Raw genomic sequence first — 21,369 nt, 5'->3', positions numbered from 1 at the left:
TTGCCTCACCAGAGGCATTTCACGCTGAATAATCTAATCTGCAGCTCCCTTTACTCCTTAAAAAAAAGGTGACAATATAAACGTTATTTATTTTCCATGCGGTTACCGATTTTGCAAAAAGAAGTGATTTGAAGCGAGCTGATTTAAAAGTCTTGGCACCGTTTCCGTTTACAGTGCGGCCCGCTGGGCCTGCCGTGGTCACCTGAGCCCCCGTTGCTAAGTAACAGACGCCGTCACACGCTGCCTTGAGAGGTTAGATCCCGTACTCCCGCTGGGTAATGTGGCCTTCTCCTTTTTATTGCGTAAATTAAAATAACTCAATACTTTTGTCAATAACAATGTGGCCTTAAGAGGACGAGTATATACAGTGAGGGAAAAAAAAGTATTTGATCCCCTGCTGATTTTGTACGTTTGCCCACTGACAAATAAATGATCAGTCTATAATTTTAATGGTAGGTTTATTTGAACAGTGAGAGACAGAATAAAAACAAAAAAATCCAGAAAAACGCATGTCAGAAATTTTATAAATTGATTTGCATTTTAATGAAGGAAATAAGTATTTGACCCCCTCTCAATCAGAAAGATTTCTGGCTCCCAGGTGTCTTTTATACAGGTAACGAGCTGAGATTAGGAGCACACTCTTAAAGGGAGTGCTCCTAATCTCAGCTTGTTACCTGTATAAAAGACACCTGGGAGCCAGAAGCAATCAATCAGATTCCAAACTCTCCATCATGGCCAAGACCAAAGAGCTCTCCAAGGATGTCAGGGACAAGATTGTAGACCTACACAAGGCTGGAATGGGCTAGAAGACCATTGCCAAGTAGCTTGGTGAGAAGGTGACAACAGTTGGTGCGATTATTCGCAAATGGAAGAAACACAAAAGAACTGTCAATCTCCCTCGGCCTGGGGCTCCATGCAAGATCTCACCTCGTGGAGTTGTAATGATCATGAGAACGCTGAGCAATCAGCCCAGAACTACACGGGAGGATCTTGTGAATGATCTCAAGGCAGCTGGGACCATAGTCACCAAGAAAACAATTGGTAACACTACGCCGTGAAGGACTGAAATCCTGCAGCGCCCGCAAGGTCCCCCTGCTCAAGAAAGCACATATACATGCCCGTCTGAAGTTTGCCAATGAACATCTGAATGATTCAGAGGACAACTGGGTGTAAGTGTTGTGGTCAGATGAGACCAAAATGGAGCTCTTTGGCATCAACTCAACTCGCCGTGTTTGGAGGAGGAGGAATGCTGCCTATGACCCCAAGAACACCATCCCCACCGTCAAACATGGAGGTGGAAACATTATGCTTTGGGGGTGTTTTTCTGCTAAGGGGACAGGACAACTTCACCGCATCAAAGGGACGATGGACGGGGCCATGTACCGTGAAATCTTGGGTGAGAACCTCCTTCCCTCAGCCAGGGCATTGAAAATGGTTCGTGGATGTGTATTCCAGCATGACAATGACCCAAAACACACGGCCAAGGCAACAAAGGAGTGGCTCAAGAAGAAGCACATTAAGGTCCTGGAGTGGCCTAGCCAGTCTCCAGACCTTAATCCTATAGAAAATCTGTGGAGGGAGCTGAAGGTTCGAGTTGCCAAACGTCAGCCTCGAAATCTTAATGACTTGGAGAAGATCTGCAAAGAGGAGTGGGACAAAATCCCTCCTGAGATGTGTGCAAACCTAGTGGCCAACTACAGGAAACGTCTGACTTCTGTGATTGCCAACAAGGGTTTTGCCACCAAGTACTAAGTCATGTTTTGCAGAGGGGTCAAATACTTATTTCCCTCATTAAAATGTAAATCAATTCATAACATTTTTGACATGCGTTTTTCTGGATTTTGTTGTTGTTATTCTGTCTCTCACTGTTCAAATAAACCTACCATTAAAATTATAGACTGATCATTTCTTTGTCAGTGGGCAAACGTACAAAATCAGCAGGGGATCAAATACTTTTTTCCCCTCACTGTAATAGGAGACGTTTCGGGCAATGCACCTCCTGCAGAAAAAATCACTTTTGCATTCCGTGGTGTGTGAAGGGTTGCTGCCGTGGTGTAACGGCTAAGTGCGCTGGACTTGCAATCCGGAGATCGCCGGTTGGATTCCGTCTCCTGGTGCCTCATGGGTTCACCACGGTTAGTCGGTGATTGGCAGGTGATGCGTGGTGGGGTACAATGTGGGTACATCCACCTCTTCCGACACGTCTGGTCAACGTGTAAGAGTCGACCAGAGAGCCTCTTAAGTTCGCTCTATAGTTGAGGCCCTTCTGCCAGCAGTGGCGTGAGCAGGCAATTGTAGGGCTGCGCCTTTACCCTTGGCAGGCATAAAGCAAACTTTTGATTATATTTTTTTACGTCACTTTGATTAGAATGGTGCCTAAAAACAGGCTGCTAGACTGTGGCCTCGGCAGCGAGCGTCTGGTGTGACTCGTATTTTTTTGCAAGGCTCAGAGACTGCAATAAAATACCATGAGACTCCACTCAGCCTGAAGGAATTTGGTGGCAATTGTGGACATTCAGCTCCTGTTAGGGTTCCCACCCTGCACTGGCTCCCATATCACACAAGGTCCCCCCACACACAAAGTTTACCCGCATCGCCTTTTGCAGACTGTTGTTATCATTTAAAATCCAATCGACCTATGGAAGGCCCAGGACTTGTTCCGATATCACTCACTGCTGATGTTAGCCATGGCTGGGATTTGAACTCAAGTGACCAAGTTATCAGCACAGTCCGCTAACCACTGCGCCGCCAACCCCCCCCCCCCCCACACACACACAGACACACACAGGGCGATAGGATGTTACAGAGGTTTATGAACGCCTTTCAAAATGGCAACCTGAGTTTTGATGGTGCGGGAATACCGGCGTTTGGGAAATAATTCTGGACTCCTGTGTTGCAAAGGTCTACGCTGGGACCTGACCTGCACCTCCCGTGCTGGTTATCAGTTGTCAACCCAGGAGGTGTCCGAGAGGCTGATCAGCACGTCCTCTGTGACTCGGCTTCTCTATCACAGTGGATTCTTATTTCCATCCTCGCACTCTCCTACCTCTCCTCTCTCATCTCGCTCTACACACCTCCACACTCTCCTACCTCTCCCATCTCACTCTAATCCCCTCCACACACTCTCCTACCTCTCCCCTCCCATCTCACGCTGGTTATTTGGTAACACATGCTCTCGTACTTTCAGATCTATACCTAATGTTAGGAGCAGCGACGGCACAGTGGTTTGAACGCCGCATTATGAGCCTGGCGATCTAAGTTCGATTCCCAGTCACAGCGATAATATCGGTGTCGAATGATATCTGAACCGTACCTGAATTCTCCTTTACCAGCCAGCTTGTACTGCTCAGCGCGGTGAAGTCTGTCAAACAACCACTGACCAACACAGCATCATGGGAAGGCCATCGTCGAGCAGTGACATTGACAAAGGGCTGTACGTGATTAATTCTATAATTGCCAGTATGTTAAATTGAATTGCGAGAATGTGTCGCTCCTCCAGACGGGTATCATCTCCACCCCGTGTGACAGCCGCCACTACTCTCCGCTGACAATTAGTGTCGCGTTAAAAGCATCGACTGAAGCGAAACCCATCCTGCTCGTGCGTCTCACGATCTACAGAGAAAACAAGGGGCAGTTCTCCCTCCGCCTTGACGCACCCGCCCTCCCTGTGCAAAAGACATGTTCTACACTTGTCCCATCGGCCACACGGCCATCACGGGAGTGAATAATTTGGGCAGCATTGGTTCAAGGCAAGGAAAACTCTGATAATATAATCTACAAAACAGAGATTTCTCGAAGAAGGCCTAGTTGGCCAAAATGTCAGTCTTTATCTCCTCTCGGTGACTGTCAAAAGAAAACCCCTCGGTCTCTGTCATTACGGTGTTAATCAGTTGTACAAGGTGGCACTGAAGCGGCCACTTTATACTTTATATTGGTGGCCTTATGCACATGTACAGCCCTTTGTAAACCCGCTGCTGGCTGCAAGCCTCTCTACGCCGTGCGGGTCGTGAGGGTTATATGACCATACTTCACCAGGCTGATCGGAGGCGGGGACGTTGAATGCGCGGAGCATAGACAAGGCAGCATAATACAGTACAACCATATATATAGCAACCTGCTTGTGGTGCACGATGGGCAACCATCCAAGCAGGCGCCAGGCTCAGACTCCGCTTAGCTTTCTTGCCATTTCCTGCCTAAAATATTTAAAAAATTCACTAACACATCGGATGGACTTTTTATTGAGGTTTTACAATAATGTCTAATAGTGTATTGTATTACATTGCTCTGTTTTTTTCTTTTGATTACCTTTTCTTGTTTCATTGTATGTAATGGCAGAGATTAGGGATTAATAAAGTATAACCATAACCACAATCATATAAACAGAAATCTATTTTATAGCAATATATGGACATTTTGACCATATTTTAATTTTGGGGGTCTGTTTCCCCCCCAATATATATTATAATTACGGCCTTGCCGGGGTCTGATGAAATGGGGGCGCATTCCCGGCGGTTTGGTCATCGGCCGTGAAAGTTATTTTCGTTCGTGATTCATTCATTCATTCGTGGGATACTACCGAGAGCGCAACCGCCGAACGGTGCTTCCAGGCATAGGCACGCAATGAGTCATCACCCCGCTCGCTGCGTGATTCACTCAATTGTCACGATTCTATTCAATAAATGTGTTTTTTGTGGCTTGTTTGTACGGGCCCACTCGTACTGCTCGCCTCGTCTGTACTGCCTGCCTGGTCTATACTGCCCTGTCTCTTCGATACTGTCTGTTTCTTATGCACTGCCCGCCTCATCTGATCTGCCTGGTCTCGTCTGATGTGTCAGTCTCGTCTGATGTGTCAGTCTCGTCTGATGTGTCAGTCTCGTCTGACCTGCTTGTCTCAGCTGCAACCTGTCTGTAACGTCTGTCTTCTCTGCCACTGCCTGCCTCAGGTGCGATCTCTTTGACACAGGTCTCATTTGTAACTCGTGCCTTTTGTACTCTCTGGCATCTGTAGCAGTATATGTTTAGACTTGTGTTGTGGCCTGCCCGAGTCCGTTGCAGTCATTAGCCAAAAAGGGAGTACTGGATGTAGAATTTTCCCAAATTGAATGCGAGTGATTTCTCTCGCGAGGGTGGGAACTGCCGTGAGCAGCGCGAGGAATCAACTCCGAGCGGATGAATCGATGTATCGAGGCGAGATGCTCATAAGCGCACGGGGAGAGGGGGAGGAGGAGGAGAGGGAAAGTCGACGGTGAGAGGGAGGGGAGAGCAGAGAGAGAGAGAGCGTGCCAGGGTAGGCAGGAAGAGAGGGAGAGCGAGAGCTAGGGGAGAGAGAAGCGAGAGGGTCGACAGGGAGAGCCAGAGGAGGGAGAGAGGGGAAGACAGAGCTAGATGAGAGAGAGGGGGGAGACGGAGAGAGAGAGAGACATCGCGCGTGCTGTCAAGCCATTGAACCAAGCCGGCGGACGTTCCCTTCCGACCCGTCCCCTGCCTGGGTTCGACTCTCCGTTGCTGGTGGGGGAGGCGGGGTTAGGGATAGTGGGTGATGGGGTGAGGGGGGTAGCGAGGATGCGATGGAGGTGCGTGTAACACTGACGGAGGGCGAATGCCGGGTCGTCATCAGCGGGGACGAATCGGTGGGCGCTCCGTGCCTCTCCTACCGCTCGTTGCACGCGTCAGCTCAGCAGGTTCCTATTGCTCGTGCCGGGCACTGCACACACGGATACGGCGCTGTGGTTGCGGGGGTATGGCTGTGTGTGTACCGTGGTGTGGGTGCAGGGGTATGGGTGTGTATACTGTGCTGTGTGTGCGGGTACTATGGTGTGGGTGTAGGGGTATGTGTGTGTATTATGGTGTGGGTGTAGGGATATGTGTGTACTGTGGTGTGAGTGTAGGGATGTGTGTGTACTGTTATGTGAGTGTAGTGATATGTGCGTACTATGGTGTGAGTGTAGGGATATGTGTGTACTGTGATGTGGGTGTAGGGATATGTGTGTACTGTGGTGTGGGTGTAGGGATGTGTGTACTGTGGTGTGAGTGTAGGGATGTGTGTACTGTGGTGTGAGTGTAGGGATGTGTGTATTGTGGTGTGAGTGTAGTGATGTGTGTGTACTGTGGTGTGAGTCTAGGGATGTGTGTACTGTGGTGTGGGTGTACCGTGGTACGGGCGCGGGCTATGAGTGCTGTACAGTAATGTAGTGTGTGCTGTTGGGTGGGTGCATGTGTGTGTGTTCATGTACTACGGCGTGGGGTAGGGTAGTGTAGCGGTTAGCGCGCTGCGCTAACCCGGCCACCCGAGTTCGATTACCGCAGTTCGATTCCCGAACTCACTCAGCCTCAAATGAGTACCTGGTGCGGTGTGTTGTAAACATCGCCACTGGGGAGACAAAGGCGACCTGGCGTGGTGCAAGCCACCCACCCCTTCGTGTGCCGTGCCCGCCTTCATAAGTGCTTGTGAACAGAACTTGCCCCAACAGTCTGTTCGAGGCTATACGGGGGGTCTTTTTGTCTGCACGTGTCCCTGTGTGTGCGTTCGTGCGTGTGGTCGACGTAGAGATAGACACAGTGAGTGTGCCGGGTTTTTTTCTTCTGCGGTCCTTTGGTCGTTAACCTTTGCTAGCGGAGGGGTTACATACCTCTCTCAGCACATCAGAGCACCCGTTTGCCACTGGTGAATGTGAGCTCTGAGGGTTATTGGTCAATTCACTCAGCCTTTCCCCCCAATGGCGCGGCTCACAACGTACTGCGCGTAGTGTTACCGTCTGACTCCTCCAAGAGGAGCTCGGGATTGTTTTGCCAGACTGTTGTGGGTTCGTCTCCCTGTCAACAGGAGACTAGGAATTGGTGATTGGTGGTTGGCTTACACCCCCGGCGAAGATGAACATCTGTGGAAGAGACGCAGGCAAGGCCGATGATGAGTCGGATGCCTTCTGTGGCCTCGTCTTCCAGGCGCTGGCCAAAGTGGCCCCTCGGGATAGTCATCTTTATTTGGTGAATTTAATGCTCTAATGGGTTGTGAAGCGAGCACTTGGGTAGGAGTATTTGGAACGCATGGGTCAGATCAACACAACAATAATAGGAGGCTGATAGATTGATTTACACCCCATGGGCTTGTAGTTGCCAACACACTGTTTCGTCATTGGCGCATTCCCACATCTTAGATGCATGCTGGGTCCAAGAAATAACATCTGTCGGACGATGTAATGAACAACTAATGCGTACCCATAATCCTGACTCTAGGATCTACCATGGAACCTGATCTCTCCACTGACCGTTGGCTTGTCATCTGTAAGATCATTCCATTACACCTTCGATTGGCGTCGTTGGCTATGTAAGGTGCGAAAGAAGTTCAACATTCATACTATGGTGGTGGGTGTCCACCTAGGTCTCCGTTCAAACTCAAAGGATATCTGATGAAATTTGCACGTGGGAATTCAGTCATTGCTTGCAACTAGAGTTTGCATCTTTGGCCCGTGCTGCCGATCAGGAATTGGTGAGGTCTAGGCCCATGGCTAGTGCAGCTGCTTGAGCTGAACTGGGGTATCCAGTACAGCTGCAAGGTTCCAAGATGCTGTTTGGCACCGCAAGGTTGAGTGGTGCTGAGGACATGGAAACTGCCTTAGTGGCACAAAATCACTAATTAACTCTTTAGTTCCGTGAATAAAACATAACCTGCAGCATATACACTCATTTTCCCATCCATATGGAGAAGAAGAGTGCCACTCATCTGTTGACCCCAATGGGCAGGTCTGTGACAGTGAGGTCTCGAGGCACGGAGAACCCTGTCAGACCGTACGTAGCCATCCGTACGTATTGGAGGATGCTACCGGACAGTTGGAGGCAGGTGGAGGAGCAACGCTCAGACCAACTAGCGGAGCGCCGGGTGGCGAGAACACAGCGAGGTGGCACAGTGGGGAGTGTAGGTGGTGCATCTGCCAGTCATGTCATTGAATTTATAACAATTGGTGACCTGCCAAACCAGCCTTTGACACTTTTTGTGGCCTCAAAGTGCACCTAGCGTGCCAAAAGAGCTGCAATGGCATTGCCACCACTTTGTGGCGAATGCTGGTGGTGGTTAAGCGTTGTCTGTGCACGTGTGTGACCACTGACAACTGCCAGAAATTAGCATTTCATACTGTGTGTGAGAATGTGGCTAGTAGTGGCCTGAATTCGATTCCCCTCACAGCCAACATCAGCGGTGATTATCTGATCCAGTTCTGGGCCTCCGCTAAATCGACTCAATCGTGAGGTGTGTAGTAAACATCAGCACTGGGGATACAAAGGCGGCTGGGCATGGTACTTGCCACACCACCTGCTCGTGTGCTTTGCCAGTCTTACTGGGTGCTCATTAACGGAACTTGCCCTGGCGGTGTTGTAAATGAGGAACGAGTCAATGGGTTTTCGTCTCGTTACACGAGGAGCTGATATTTGCCCTGTGTCCAGAACGTTTATTTCAAAGGAATTGCCAAAACGTCCCAATACAGAGCCCTGATACAAAAAAAAAACAAAGTCTGGAGGCTTTCCTGGGTAATTATTAACACGTTCAGGATTTCATTGGGAAATAGAAAATCATACGCTCGTGTTGCGTCGACTGGACAGCGCACTGCCATGTATTGAACATTACATAACGTGACTGCCACTGCACTTGTTAGACGCATTCAAGTGACATCAGTCCTGCCGCACGGTGTTCGCTAAATATGGTACACCACCATGCCTCAATGCAACGCGACTGTGTAAAGTCGCGTTCACGTGTTGAGTTGTCGGCGCGAGGAGCGGTGGCACAGTGGTTGGTACAATGTGCTACAAACCGGTTACCCGAGTTCGATTCCCGCTCGCGACCAATAACAGCGTCGAATACTGTGGATGAAGCAATCCTGGGCCTCCCCTAGGCCGATTCAGCCTCAAATGAGTACCTGGTGCTGTGTGCAAACGTCGCCACTGGGGAGACAAAGGCGGTCGGGCGTGGTGCTGGCCACCCACCCCCTCGTGTGCTGTGCCGGCCTTAATAGGTGCTCGCTAACAGCACTTGCCCCACTGTGAATGTCTTGTGCGCATACCTGTGTGTCATTATATGTATCCGCACAGGTTTGTGAATTAGACAGTGTGAATTTCATTGCTGGTGCCTGTGTGTGCGTGTCATTGTTGTACCATTGTGTCAACACGAACGCGTGTGTCAGCCTGCATTTCACTGTGTGCGAGCGAGTTTGCTGTGTGAGCGCATGTGCATACTACAGCATATACAGTTGTTATGAAGCAACGTTAGTTTTTTTATGTTGCTGCTTGTACAACCCCATGCAGCATCTTTGGCTGTAGGTTACATAACCTCGCTGCAGTGTAGAGCGTGACCTGGCCGTCTGTTGTATCGCCACAGACAGGCTTTAAAGCTGACGTGACACCCAGTCCACCCACTCAGCTTTAGCCCGAGTAGAACTATGGGAAGATCCAGAACGTACGGTCACCCAAGCTCTGTGATCACGAATCCAAACCAGGTGTTTGAGATAGATTCATATTTGTGGGGTGGCGCCGCGGTTAGCGCATCGCACTCTTGACAGCCGGCAAACCTTGAGTTCCATTTCCTCCCACAGTCCCCAACAACGCTGATGAATATCTGAACCTCCCCTGGGCCGACTCGGCCTTTAAATTAGTACTTGGTAACAAGGGTTGTGTGTGTTTAAAGATCACCCAGGCGTGGTGCAGGCCACAGCACCCCATCCCCCTCTCTGGCAGGCCTTAATTGGACATTCGCTAACAGCACTCGCCCCAACAGCCCGTCAGGTTCATGGTAGCCCCTGCTTGCTCACCCACAGCATATCCATTATTATTAATCATTTATGCTCATACCAGGATACACATAAGAGGTGTGTAAATAATTCACCCTCACCACGATGTGATAAATCGTAACAGTTCCGTCGAGGGGGTCTCTTCTTGGCAGAGTCTCCTTCTTCCCCCGGATAGTTTCCGTGTCGTGTTAGCGCAAGTGTAGTCATCAAATCAAGATCGCAAGTGTAATATTTAGTCATAACCTTTCGTAAATTGTACGTAAGAAAAAAAAGGAATCCTACACGCGCAATGCAATGCATGCATCGTAAGTTGAAGAAACACTTTTAACATCAATTAAATCGTATATCCATAATGCCGTACATAGCATCAGTGCAATACATTGACGATCGTTGCTCCGACTGCTTTACGTCAACCACAAAAGCGCGTGTGTACAGCCCTTTTTTCTCAATCCACTGCTGGACGGGGCCCTAAAGCCTAGCCACGCCGGTCGTGCGGGTTACTTCGCCATGCGCAGACATGGGCGTATAGCACCGCAGTACAACAGTGAACTTTGCTGCGTTGATTCTAGATTTAAAGCTTTCGTGACTGCAATGATCCACACTCTTTGGTTCTATTCGGTAAAGTCACGTAGGAAAAAAAATAAAACAACAAAAATCACGACGTTTCGGCCACAACACAAGCGGCCTTCATCAGGTGAAGGGTCCAGGCTGTCTCGAGGACAGCGCTGGAGTGAAACACAGCCACGCTCAGACCGCGACCTTTAAGCTGTGTGCGAGGAAACAGAGCGCCTTGACAAAGGAATTAGCATAAACATTATCCATTTGATTGGCCGACTTAGCATGATGAACGGTGTAGAGGTGGTGTAGAGGTGGTGTACATGCGGGTGAACATGCCGGTTGGCGAGCAGCAACTCCCGGCATGCCCATCTGAGGACGAGCCAGGCTGAGGCCGGCTTGGCTTTCTGAGATCTTACAAGATCGGAGTGCGTTCAGAGTTCTTTATTCAAAGGCTTTTTTTCTGTAGGCGGACGCTTCGGAAATGTAGATTCATGGTTGCGATTCGAGGCAAAGAAGTCACACGGCGGCAGTGACTACAACACACCACCACGGCGACACTACCAGGATGAACGTCTGTACAGCGACGAGCTCTTGTTTCTGATCGCACCTATCCACTGTTAACATCGCGCATGACACAAGCGCAGCTCGATGTCTGTTGTCGTCTAAAGGGGTTTAAAGAGTTTACATCAACAAGGTGATGCATTCTAGATTTGAAGCTTTCGTGACTGCAAGGATCCATACTCTTTGGTTCTATTCGGTAAAGTCACGTAGGCTTGCTGTCTTCACTCCAACGCTGTCCTCTGGACAGTCCAGTCCCTTCACCTGATGAAGACCACTTGTGTTGTGGGCGAAACGTCGTGATTTTTTTGTTATTTTATTTTTACCTACGTGACTTTACCGAATAGAACCAAAAAGTAAGGTGATGCATGCATAGGCACGATACACCGTGCTGAATAACCTGCACGTGGGAATGCAGCTGGTTTGAATACCGTAGAATGCACATTCATAATTGTATTTTTTTTCATATATAAACTTAATTCTGGTCTACAATTACAAATGATAAACTATCTTAGTCACAGCTAAAAGGCAGAATACCTAATTGCTGCTGTTACTGTACAGTAAATACATCCGAGATGCGTTCTTGGAGTGCCTTAAATTAAAATAGACACGGTCGTCTTTTTATATATGTGTGATGTTTGATTTTGTTTACAAATCCCATCAGCCATGCGGACTTTTAAGTGTTGCGTCATTTTAACAGCATCAGTTCAAAAACAAGAACAACGCTGGCACCCGGGATCGATATTTGGGTTTCTCATCAGCAGTCAGCTTCGCTGGCAATCAGTTCCAGCGACTGGCCGCATGTCTATCGACAAAAGGGCCCTCTCTGTTAGACACGAGACACAACATCCCCGACAATAAACACCAAACTAGCGAGAGACGAACACAAGACGGCTTACAGCAGCCACGACAGACGAGGCAGTACACATTGCTAAACTGTAGACAGTATATATCGGACAAGACCAATAAGAGTGATCTACAGAGAAGATATACCAGACAGAACAGATGGTCCACATGAGACAGTATATACTAGGCAGTACACATTGCTAAACTGTAGACAGTATATATCGGACAAGACCAATAAGAGTGAACTACAGAGAAGATATACCAGACAGAACAGATGGTCCACATGAGACAGTATATACTAGGCAGCACAGACAGTATACATGAGACAGTATATACAAGGCAGCACAGACAGTATACATGAGACAGTATATACAAGGCAGTACAGACAGTATACGTGAGACAGTATATACAAGGCAGCACAGACAGTATACGTGAGACAGTATATACAAGGCAGCACAGACAGTATACATGATACAGTATATACAAGGCAGTACAGACAGTATACGTGAGACAGTATATACAAGGCAGCACAGACAGTATACATGAGATAGTATATACAAGGCAGTACAGACAGTATACATGAGACAGTATATACAAGGCAGTACAGACAGTATACGTGAGACAGTATATACAAGGCAGTACAGACAGTATACATGAGACAGTATATACAAGGCAGTACAGACAGTATACATGAGACAGTATATACAAGGCAGTACAGACAGTATACGTGAGACAGTATATACAAGGCAGTACAGACAGTATACATGAGACAGTATATACAAGGCAGTACAGACAGTATACGTGAGACAGTATATACAAGGCAGCACAGACAGTATATGAGACAGTATATACAAGGCAGTACATACAGCATACATGAGACAGTATATACAAGGCAGCACAGACAGTATATGAGACAGTATATACTAGGCAGTACAGACAGTATACGTGAGACAGTATATACAAGGCAGCACATACAGTATACATGAGACAGTATATACAAGGCAGCACAGACAGTATACATGAGACAGTATATACAAGGCAGCACAGACAGTATACATGAGACAGTATATACAAGGCAGCACAGACAGTATACATGAGACAGTATATACAAGGCAGCACAGACAGTATACATGAGACAGTATATACAAGGCAGCACAGACAGTATACATGAGACAGTATATACAAGGCGGGACAGACAGTATACGTGAGACAGTATATACAAAGCAGTACAGACAGTATACGTGAGAGAGTATATACAAGGCAGTACAGACAGTATACGTGATACAGTATATACAAGGCAGCACAGACAGTATACGTGAGACAGTATATACAAGGCAGCACAGACAGTATACGTGAGACAGTATATACTAGGCAGTACAGACAGTATACGTGAGACAGTACATACAAGGCAGCACAGACAGTATACATGAGACAGTATATACAAGGCAGCACAGACAGTATACGTGAGACAGTATATACTAGGCAGTACAGACAGTATACGTGAGACAGTATATACAAGGCAGCACAGACAGTATACATGATACAGTATATACAAGGCAGCACAGACAGTATACATGAGACAGTATATACAAGGCAGCACAGACAGTATACATGAGACAGTATATACAAGGCAGCACAGACAGTATACATGAGACAGTATATACTAGGCAGTACAGACAGTATACGTGAGACAGTATATACAAGGCAGCACAGACAGTATACGTGAGACAATATATACAAGGCAGTACAGACAGTATACGTGAGACAGTATATACTAGGCAGTACAGACAGTATACGTGAGACAGTATATACAAGGCAGCACAGACAGTATACATGATACAGTATATACAAGGCAGCACAGACAGTATACATGATACAGTATATACAAGGCAGTACAGACAGTATACATGATACAGTATATACAAGGCAGTACAGACAGTATACGTGAGACAGTATATACAAGGCAGTACAGACAGTATACATGATACAGTATATACAAGGCAGCACAGACAGTATACATGATACAGTATATACAAGGCAGTACAGACAGTATACATGAGATAGTATATACAAGGCAGTACAGACAGTATACATGAGACAGTATATACAAGGCAGTACAGACAGTACACGTGAGACAGTATATACAAGGCAGTACAGACAGTATACGTGAGACAGTATATACAAGGCAGTACAGACAGTATACATGAGACAGTATATACTAGGCAGTACATACAGTATACATGAGACAGTATATACAAGGCAGTACAGACAGTATACGTGAGACAGTATATACAAGGCAGTACAGACAGTATACGTGATACAGTATATACAAGGCAGTACAGACAGTATACGTGAGACAGTATATACAAGGCAGCACAGACAGTATACGTGAGACAGTATATACTAGGCAGTACAGACAGTATACGTGAGACAGTATATACAAGGCAGCACAGACAGTATACGTGAGACAGTATATACAAGGCAGCACAGACAGTATACATGAGACAGTATATACAAGGCAACACAGACAGTATACATGAGACAGTATATACTAGGCAGTACAGACAGTATACGTGAGACAGTATATACAAGGCAGCACAGACAGTATACGTGAGACAATATATACAAGGCAGTACAGACAGTATACGTGAGACAGTATATACTAGGCAGTACAGACAGTATACGTGAGACAGTATATACAAGGCAGCACAGACAGTATACGTGATACAGTATATACAAGGCAGCACAGACAGTATGCATGATACAGTATATACAAGGCAGTACAGACAGTATACGTGATACAGTATATACAAGGCAGTACAGACAGTATACGTGAGACAGTATATACAAGGCAGTACAGACAGTATACGTGATACAGTATATACAAGGCAGCACAGACAGTATACATGATACAGTATATACAAGGCAGTACAGACAGTATATACAAGGCAGCACAGACAGTATACATGAGATAGTATATACAAGGCAGTACAGACAGTATACATGAGACAGTATATACAAGGCAGTACAGACAGTACACGTGAGACAGTATATACAAGGCAGTACAGACAGTATACGTGAGACAGTATATACAAGGCAGTACAGACAGTATACATGAGACAGTATATACTAGGCAGTACATACAGTATACATGAGACAGTATATACAAGGCAGTACAGACAGTATACGTGAGACAGTATATACAAGGCAGTACAGACAGTATACATGATACAGTATATACAAGGCAGCACAGACAGTATACATGATACAGTATATACAAGGCAGTACAGACAGTATACGTGAGACAGTATATACAAGGCAGCACAGACAGTATACATGAGATAGTATATACAAGGCAGTACAGACAGTATACATGAGACAGTATATACAAGGCAGTACAGACAGTATACGTGAGACAGTATATACTAGGCAGTACATACAGTATACATGAGACAGTATATACAAGGCAGTACAGACAGTATACATGAGACAGTATATACTAGGCAGTACATACAGTATATACAAGGCAGCACAGACAGTATACATGAGATAGTATATACAAGGCAGTACAGACAGTATACATGAGACAGTATATACAAGGCAGTACAGACAGTACACGTGAGACAGTATATACAAGGCAGTACAGACAGTATACGTGAGACAGTATATACAAGGCAGTACAGACAGTATACATGAGACAGTATATACTAGGCAGTACATACAGTATATACAAGGCAGCACAGAGTATAACTGAACATACAGTATTTGCCTCTGCAAACCAAAAAGAATCGATTCTGCAATATAATATGAATCGTGGAAAGTAATCGAATCACTACCATCATCATCACCATCATCACCAGCAGCGATCGCCTCTCCACGTGAGTGTAAAATGTGACGTCTTGCCGCGTGTGATGGTGATGATGATGGTGATGATGGTGGTGATGATGGTGATGATGATGGTGGTGATGATGGTGATATGGTGATGCTGATGACGATTATTGCTGATGGTTCGGGTGATGGAGGTAACACGAATGATGTTCGTGATGAAGCTCGTGGTGGTTGTGATGATGGAATGATGATGGTTATTACGAAGATGATGCTGTTGGTGATGACTGATGTATCATTACGGTTAGGAGTATAATGGTCGTGAATGTTGTTATGAAGGCGTTGATGATGTTATCGACAGTGCCGATGACGTTGAGGATTAGTTTGATGATGGCGATGATGATAATGAGTATTATATTATAACGATGGCACTCGTGGTTATAATAGGACAAGGACACGTTACCCTACCCATGCACCACGCACTGTACGTGGCAGGAAGTAATCAGTGAGCATGCGATGTGGCGTTCGTACTTGTGTATACTTACTTACCAATACCACGGTGTTCACTACTTACATAGCACACACAGCCAGTATATACCAATACCACGGTGTTCACTACTTATAGATACAGAGCACACAGCCAGTATATACCAATACCACGGTGTTCACTACTGACATATACAGAGCACACAGCCAGTATATACCAATACCACGGTGTTCACTAATTACATAGCACACACAGCCAGTATATACCAATACCACGGTGTTCACTACTTACAGATACAGAGCACACAGCCAGTATATACCAATACCACGGTGTTTACTACTTACAGAGCACACACAGCCAGTATATACCAATACCACGGTGTTCACTAATTACATAGCACACACAGCCAGTATATACCAATACCACGGTGTTCACTACTGACAGATACATAGCACACACAGCCAGTACTTACCAATACCACGGTGTTCACTACTTACAGAGCACACAGCCAGTATATACCAATACCACGGTGTTCACTAATTAGAGTACACAGCCAGTATATACCAATACCACGGTGTTCACTACTGACAGATACAGAGCACAGTCAATATACATGTACTGCACCACGCTACTCGCGACTTGCAGATGCAACGCAGCCAACATATACCAGTATCGCGATTCACGCGACTTACAGAAACGGACCGCACAGCCCATATACCGGTACCAAGGATGCTTCACGACTTGTATAGAGAGCACACAGCCCATATACAAGTACCACGCAACGCACTAGGTACCACCACAGCGTGCGAGATACGTCGCGGTTGCATTGGTCAACTTAGACGAGAAACGAGCACTCATCGATGCACGGCATCCGATTCGTTTCCTGCGTACACGTTGCCCCGCTAACCAAACCACCCGACAGGGGCACGGCTCTCGGTAGCTCGGCAGCTATGGGCCCGGTAAGGGGCCGGGATGGGTGACTCTGCCATGCATAACAGGTGTTATAGGCTGCGACGGAGCTATCGGCAACGGGCAGCGCAACACCATGTTCTTACACTGCACTTTTATTCACGGCGTTCATCGAATCCCGGCACTGACCACCGTGGTGAAGTATGGTTAAATTACCCCCATGACTCGCACGATGCGGAGAGGCCTTCCTATCCAGCAGCAGCAGTGGGGTGGACAAATAAGGCGGTGCATTGCACTGCATGAGACACGGGTGGCGGATGATGAGCGGTGGCATTGTGACCCCGGCTACCTGCCGAGTCCCAATGTCGCCCACGGCTAACGTCAGTGCCGAGCAATGCGTACATTATTACGATGGCTTAATGCCACCATGGATATCTCATCACGACGCGGGCTATCATTTAACCGCAATGTTAATTTAATACGTAGATTATTAGATGGAACTCAACAATTTATAGAATCCCTGGGGGGGGGAGGGGGGGTCGTGGTGAACTGACCTACCCCTGTAGACTGCTAGTAGTCGCGTGCCCATTCTACTACAGTACCAGATACCTGGGAACATTTTACTCTGAAATTAATCCCACCCTTTCGGGCACCGTGGCGGTGTCAGTCGGGGGCTCGCTGGCAAGGTCACTGTGAAAACGAACCTTTCTCTCTCACCGTTAATAATCAAGCAAAGGCACACCGGGTGATGTTGAGTATTGTAAGAATGAATTTCTACTGTTCATTTAAATCTGCGCTAATATCCATATACCACACCTGTTTATTAACAAATTATATAGTATTATCCTTCCCTTCAACATTTTCATCGAGTCTCAAGACTGCTAAGGATGTTTGACCAATACTGTTGTGTGTGAGCCCTAATTATTTTTTGGGTTAAGCCAGGTAATGATCTGGCCACGTTTCTGCCACAAGATCCTCCACCACCCTACATCACCAAACAAATGCAACTCAACATTCAATTGAGAATCTTAACATTGGCAGCAGAACCTTCTTGTCACATGAACCATCGGGAGTATTTCAGTCGTTTATATCGCCGTGATCGTGAACCTGACCTCTCTGTGACCCTGCAGCTGATTGGACGGCCCCAAGCGGTGACATCGGCAGCAGGGATTACCCAGCAGGCCGTGCTGCTTGGGAGCACAGCCCCCTCGTCGCACACGGCCAATCACATGTACCTGCAGGCCACGCAGATGGTGAGGTTGAGCACCCCACAGGAACACTGAAAAATAATTAGGCAGCCAATCAGAAGTCCTTACCCCCCTCCCCCCTTTGACCTACGTGGTTGTTGTCACACCCATTAGCCACACGCTCTAAAAAGGTACAGGTTAGCGTGCATTACCAGGAATGTTTTTTTCCTTCAGAGAATTAACATTCATTTGACTGGCATTAAGTTCAAGTGGGTGGTGCTGATGTGTCTTCAATAAGTGCAGAACTAAAATATTTCCCTCAAATTGATTTATTCAAACTTTGAGAACTAATAATGTAACTTTGATAATGTGTTTTATTACATATATTTTTTAAGGCCAAAGTGTTATTGATGAATGCGTGGAGTTTTTAAAAATACATTTTGTGCACCTCTGCCAAGGCAGCAGCAGCACCAAATACTTTGCGGATAAAGAGACCTAAATTAGTGACTTGACGTCGCCGTCAGAGGCTGTTCTCTGACACGAGGTGGTACACCGCTAGCTGGAAGAGTTGCAAGGCCGAATAGCCCTCGTCTCATGTCAGAATGGTCCCTGTCCCGGCCCTCGTGACTCAAGGCCCAGCAGAGCACACCCGTGCAGGCCGGCCGCACACTGGGCAGCCCCGTTCCGCTCTCGCTGCAGCTCATCTTCACGCCCGCCGTCACCACGCTGCAGCCCGAGGTCACCATGGCAACCGCGGGCTCCGCTGCGGCGCAGGTAACCCTGGCGATGCGCGGGGATAGCTTGCGCTCTGTCCGTCCGTCTGAGTGTACCCTCTTGTCTGTTCGTCTGTCCTGTCCATCTTTCTGTCTGTCCGTCCATCTGTCTGTCCGTCTGTTCGCAAAGCCCCATTGGGTGAAAATATAAAGAACATGCAGGTTCACCTGACACCAATGTCAATCTCAGCAGCATTGAGATGCTGTCAGAATAGCAATAATTTACCGACCTTTATCAATCCACTGCTGGATGAAGGCCTCCGCATGCCTCATAGGGCACGCACGTTTGTATCCTGTTTTTGTTCTAATTAGCACCTCGTAGCACGGTTGGCTACATACGGTGCAAAAGAAGTCCAACATACTTAGCCGGGTGTGCCACTGCCTGTGCCAGGTGCAGAACCTGGCTCTACGAAGTCAGCAGGCGGCCGTGTCGTCGTCATCGTCATCGGCGGCTGCGTCGTCGTCGGCGGCGGCGGGGGCGTCCGCCACGGTGGGGGCCGGTGGCCCGCAGCCACCCCAGAGCGTGCCGCTCAAGCCGACCGCGGCCGGCCAGTCCAAGCCCCCAGGCCTGACGAAGCCATCCGGCCAGGCCACGTCGCCCAAGACTGGAGCGGCGGACGAGGGCTGGCGGAGGGGCGACACGGGCAGCCCGTCGTCGGGGAACATGGCCGGCGCCACGCGAACTCCGACCCCCGTCGCCTCGTTGCCCGTCGCCACGCCGGGTGAGCGAGCGGGTTGGGGGAACGCGCGCGGGGGCGCTTTGGGGTCGCGTCGTTGGCGGCATATTAGTTGAAGCCCATTGCTAAGCTCGACGGTGCGCTCACCGTCGGTCCTGCCCGACAGATACAAATCGCGTGCAGGTCACATGCGACTGTTGTGCTGAGCCTAATGGAGGCAGCACAAATGTGAAGGCAATGATGCAAATGCGACGACAAAACTGATGCAAAAAAATATTGGGCTTTGGAAATTCGAAAACTTTACGAAGAAGGTCACCCTTGTGGCGTTGACGATGGTGTCGCTGTATATTCTGCGATTGAGTGATTTGCAGATAATTTATCAGCTTTGGAATATTTGGCCAACACGCGTTATAGTGTTTGTTGTTTTTAGTTATGCAGAACATGGGCAGAACATACGACCTCCACACAGAAAGGTGCCCAAGTAGGGCATCGAACCCAGGCCATATTGCTGTGAGGCACGAGTGTTACCACAGGGCCACCCTGCAGCGGGTGGTCGGTAACCACCCTAATTGAGCAAATTAGCCTCTCTAACGATCTTTGCGCCACTGACCTCCGTTCCAGCCGGCATGATCGGGGCCGCCCAGCACCTGATTTCCTCGCAGCAGATCCCGCACGCCCAGCCTAAGCCGTCGCTGCACGGCCAGCTGCACGTCGCACCGCAGCAGCACCGGCCCGCGTGCCCCGGCCAGCCTCCGCCGCCGCCGCCGGCGTCGCCCGCGTCCCAGGGCCGCCCGGCGACGCCGCACGGCGCGGGGTCGGCTTCCGGGCCGCAGGCGCCCACGCGGTCGCCCACCCCGCAGGCCGTGGCGCGGTCGCCCACGCCGCAGCTGCAGGGCTCGCCCGGCGGCGCCCAGGCCCTTCCGCAGCCGCCGCCGCCGCCGCCGCCGTCGTCGGCGTCGTCATCGGTGACCGGGCAGGGCAACGCGCAGGCCCAGCACGCGGTACGTGGCGCGAGTGGGGGGTCGCGGCCGCACGCTCCAGTGAGCTCACAATCAAGGTTTTTTTTTGTTGTCTTGGGTGAGATCGCATGAATACAAATGTGTCGATAAACCCTGCCACCACCTGGCAAAGCCAGTTAGTAAGGTTTGTCACGTAAACAAAACATGCCAATTAGTTACTACTTCAGCCAGAATTGTGAAGAAGTCTTCCTGTTTCCGATCTTAAATAAGCAAGGTGATGTCATCACGTTGAGCCTATCAGCTGCAAAGATCACAGGGGGGTTATTGTGATGATATGAATTACAATTGGTTATGTTAATCTGAGAACATGCAGTACCTATTACCGGTTGGGTTAGTCGCGGTTAATTAACAAACAATAGATTGTTAATCAGAGAATACGCAAGTGCGCTGTGAGCGGGATCGGACAGTCGTGCGACTGGGTACGGAACCACCTGCCCCTGTCACCTAGAGGCGGCAATACAGCAAGTAGCTCTCTTTTCCAGCTGGTCGGTACAAGTCCAGGCTCCACACCTTCCTGTTTTTCACTTCCGATGACCGGCTGCCTCGCTCTCTACTGTGAGCTAAACAACAGCACCAGCGCCAATTCCAATGACTTTAGAATTATAAGCACCTCTCTCTTCATGCTGTTGTGAGTGAGAATTATCTTTGTGCCACACTCGTGACCAGTAGTCAGCTTTGGCCCATGTTCTATCGGCTTGGGCATCTCACTTCATCGGGAGCAAATTACTTGGTTCACCAATGGTGGGGATTATATGAT

General features: G+C 48.2%; 1 protein-coding gene across 9 annotated transcripts in view; it reads left to right on the top strand.

Annotated features, from left to right (window-relative positions):
• Window positions 1–21,369, top strand: part of LOC116946854 (uncharacterized) — a 55,508-nt gene that overhangs the window by 21,117 nt on the left and 13,022 nt on the right. For 5 of the 9 annotated variants that reach the window (XM_032962065.2, XM_032962063.2, XM_032962064.2 and 2 more), the window contains exons 5-8: window positions 18,087–18,209; window positions 18,777–18,917; window positions 19,308–19,638; window positions 20,215–20,594. In XM_032962065.2, coding sequence (XP_032817956.1) covers window positions 18,087–18,209; window positions 18,777–18,917; window positions 19,308–19,638; window positions 20,215–20,594 — 975 coding nt within the window. The other 4 variants (XM_032962066.2, XM_032962067.2, XM_032962068.2 and 1 more) reach the window with 4 other exon arrangements.

The sequence above is a fragment of the Petromyzon marinus genome, chromosome 28 (genome assembly GCF_048934315.1).
Source record: "Petromyzon marinus isolate PM22_M1 ecotype Great Lakes invasive population chromosome 28, UKy_Petmar_22M1.pri1.0, whole genome shotgun sequence".
Lineage (NCBI taxonomy): Eukaryota > Metazoa > Chordata > Hyperoartia > Petromyzontiformes > Petromyzontidae > Petromyzon > Petromyzon marinus.
Note: the sequence above shows the minus strand (reverse complement) of the source record. Positions and strands in the feature narration are given on the sequence as shown.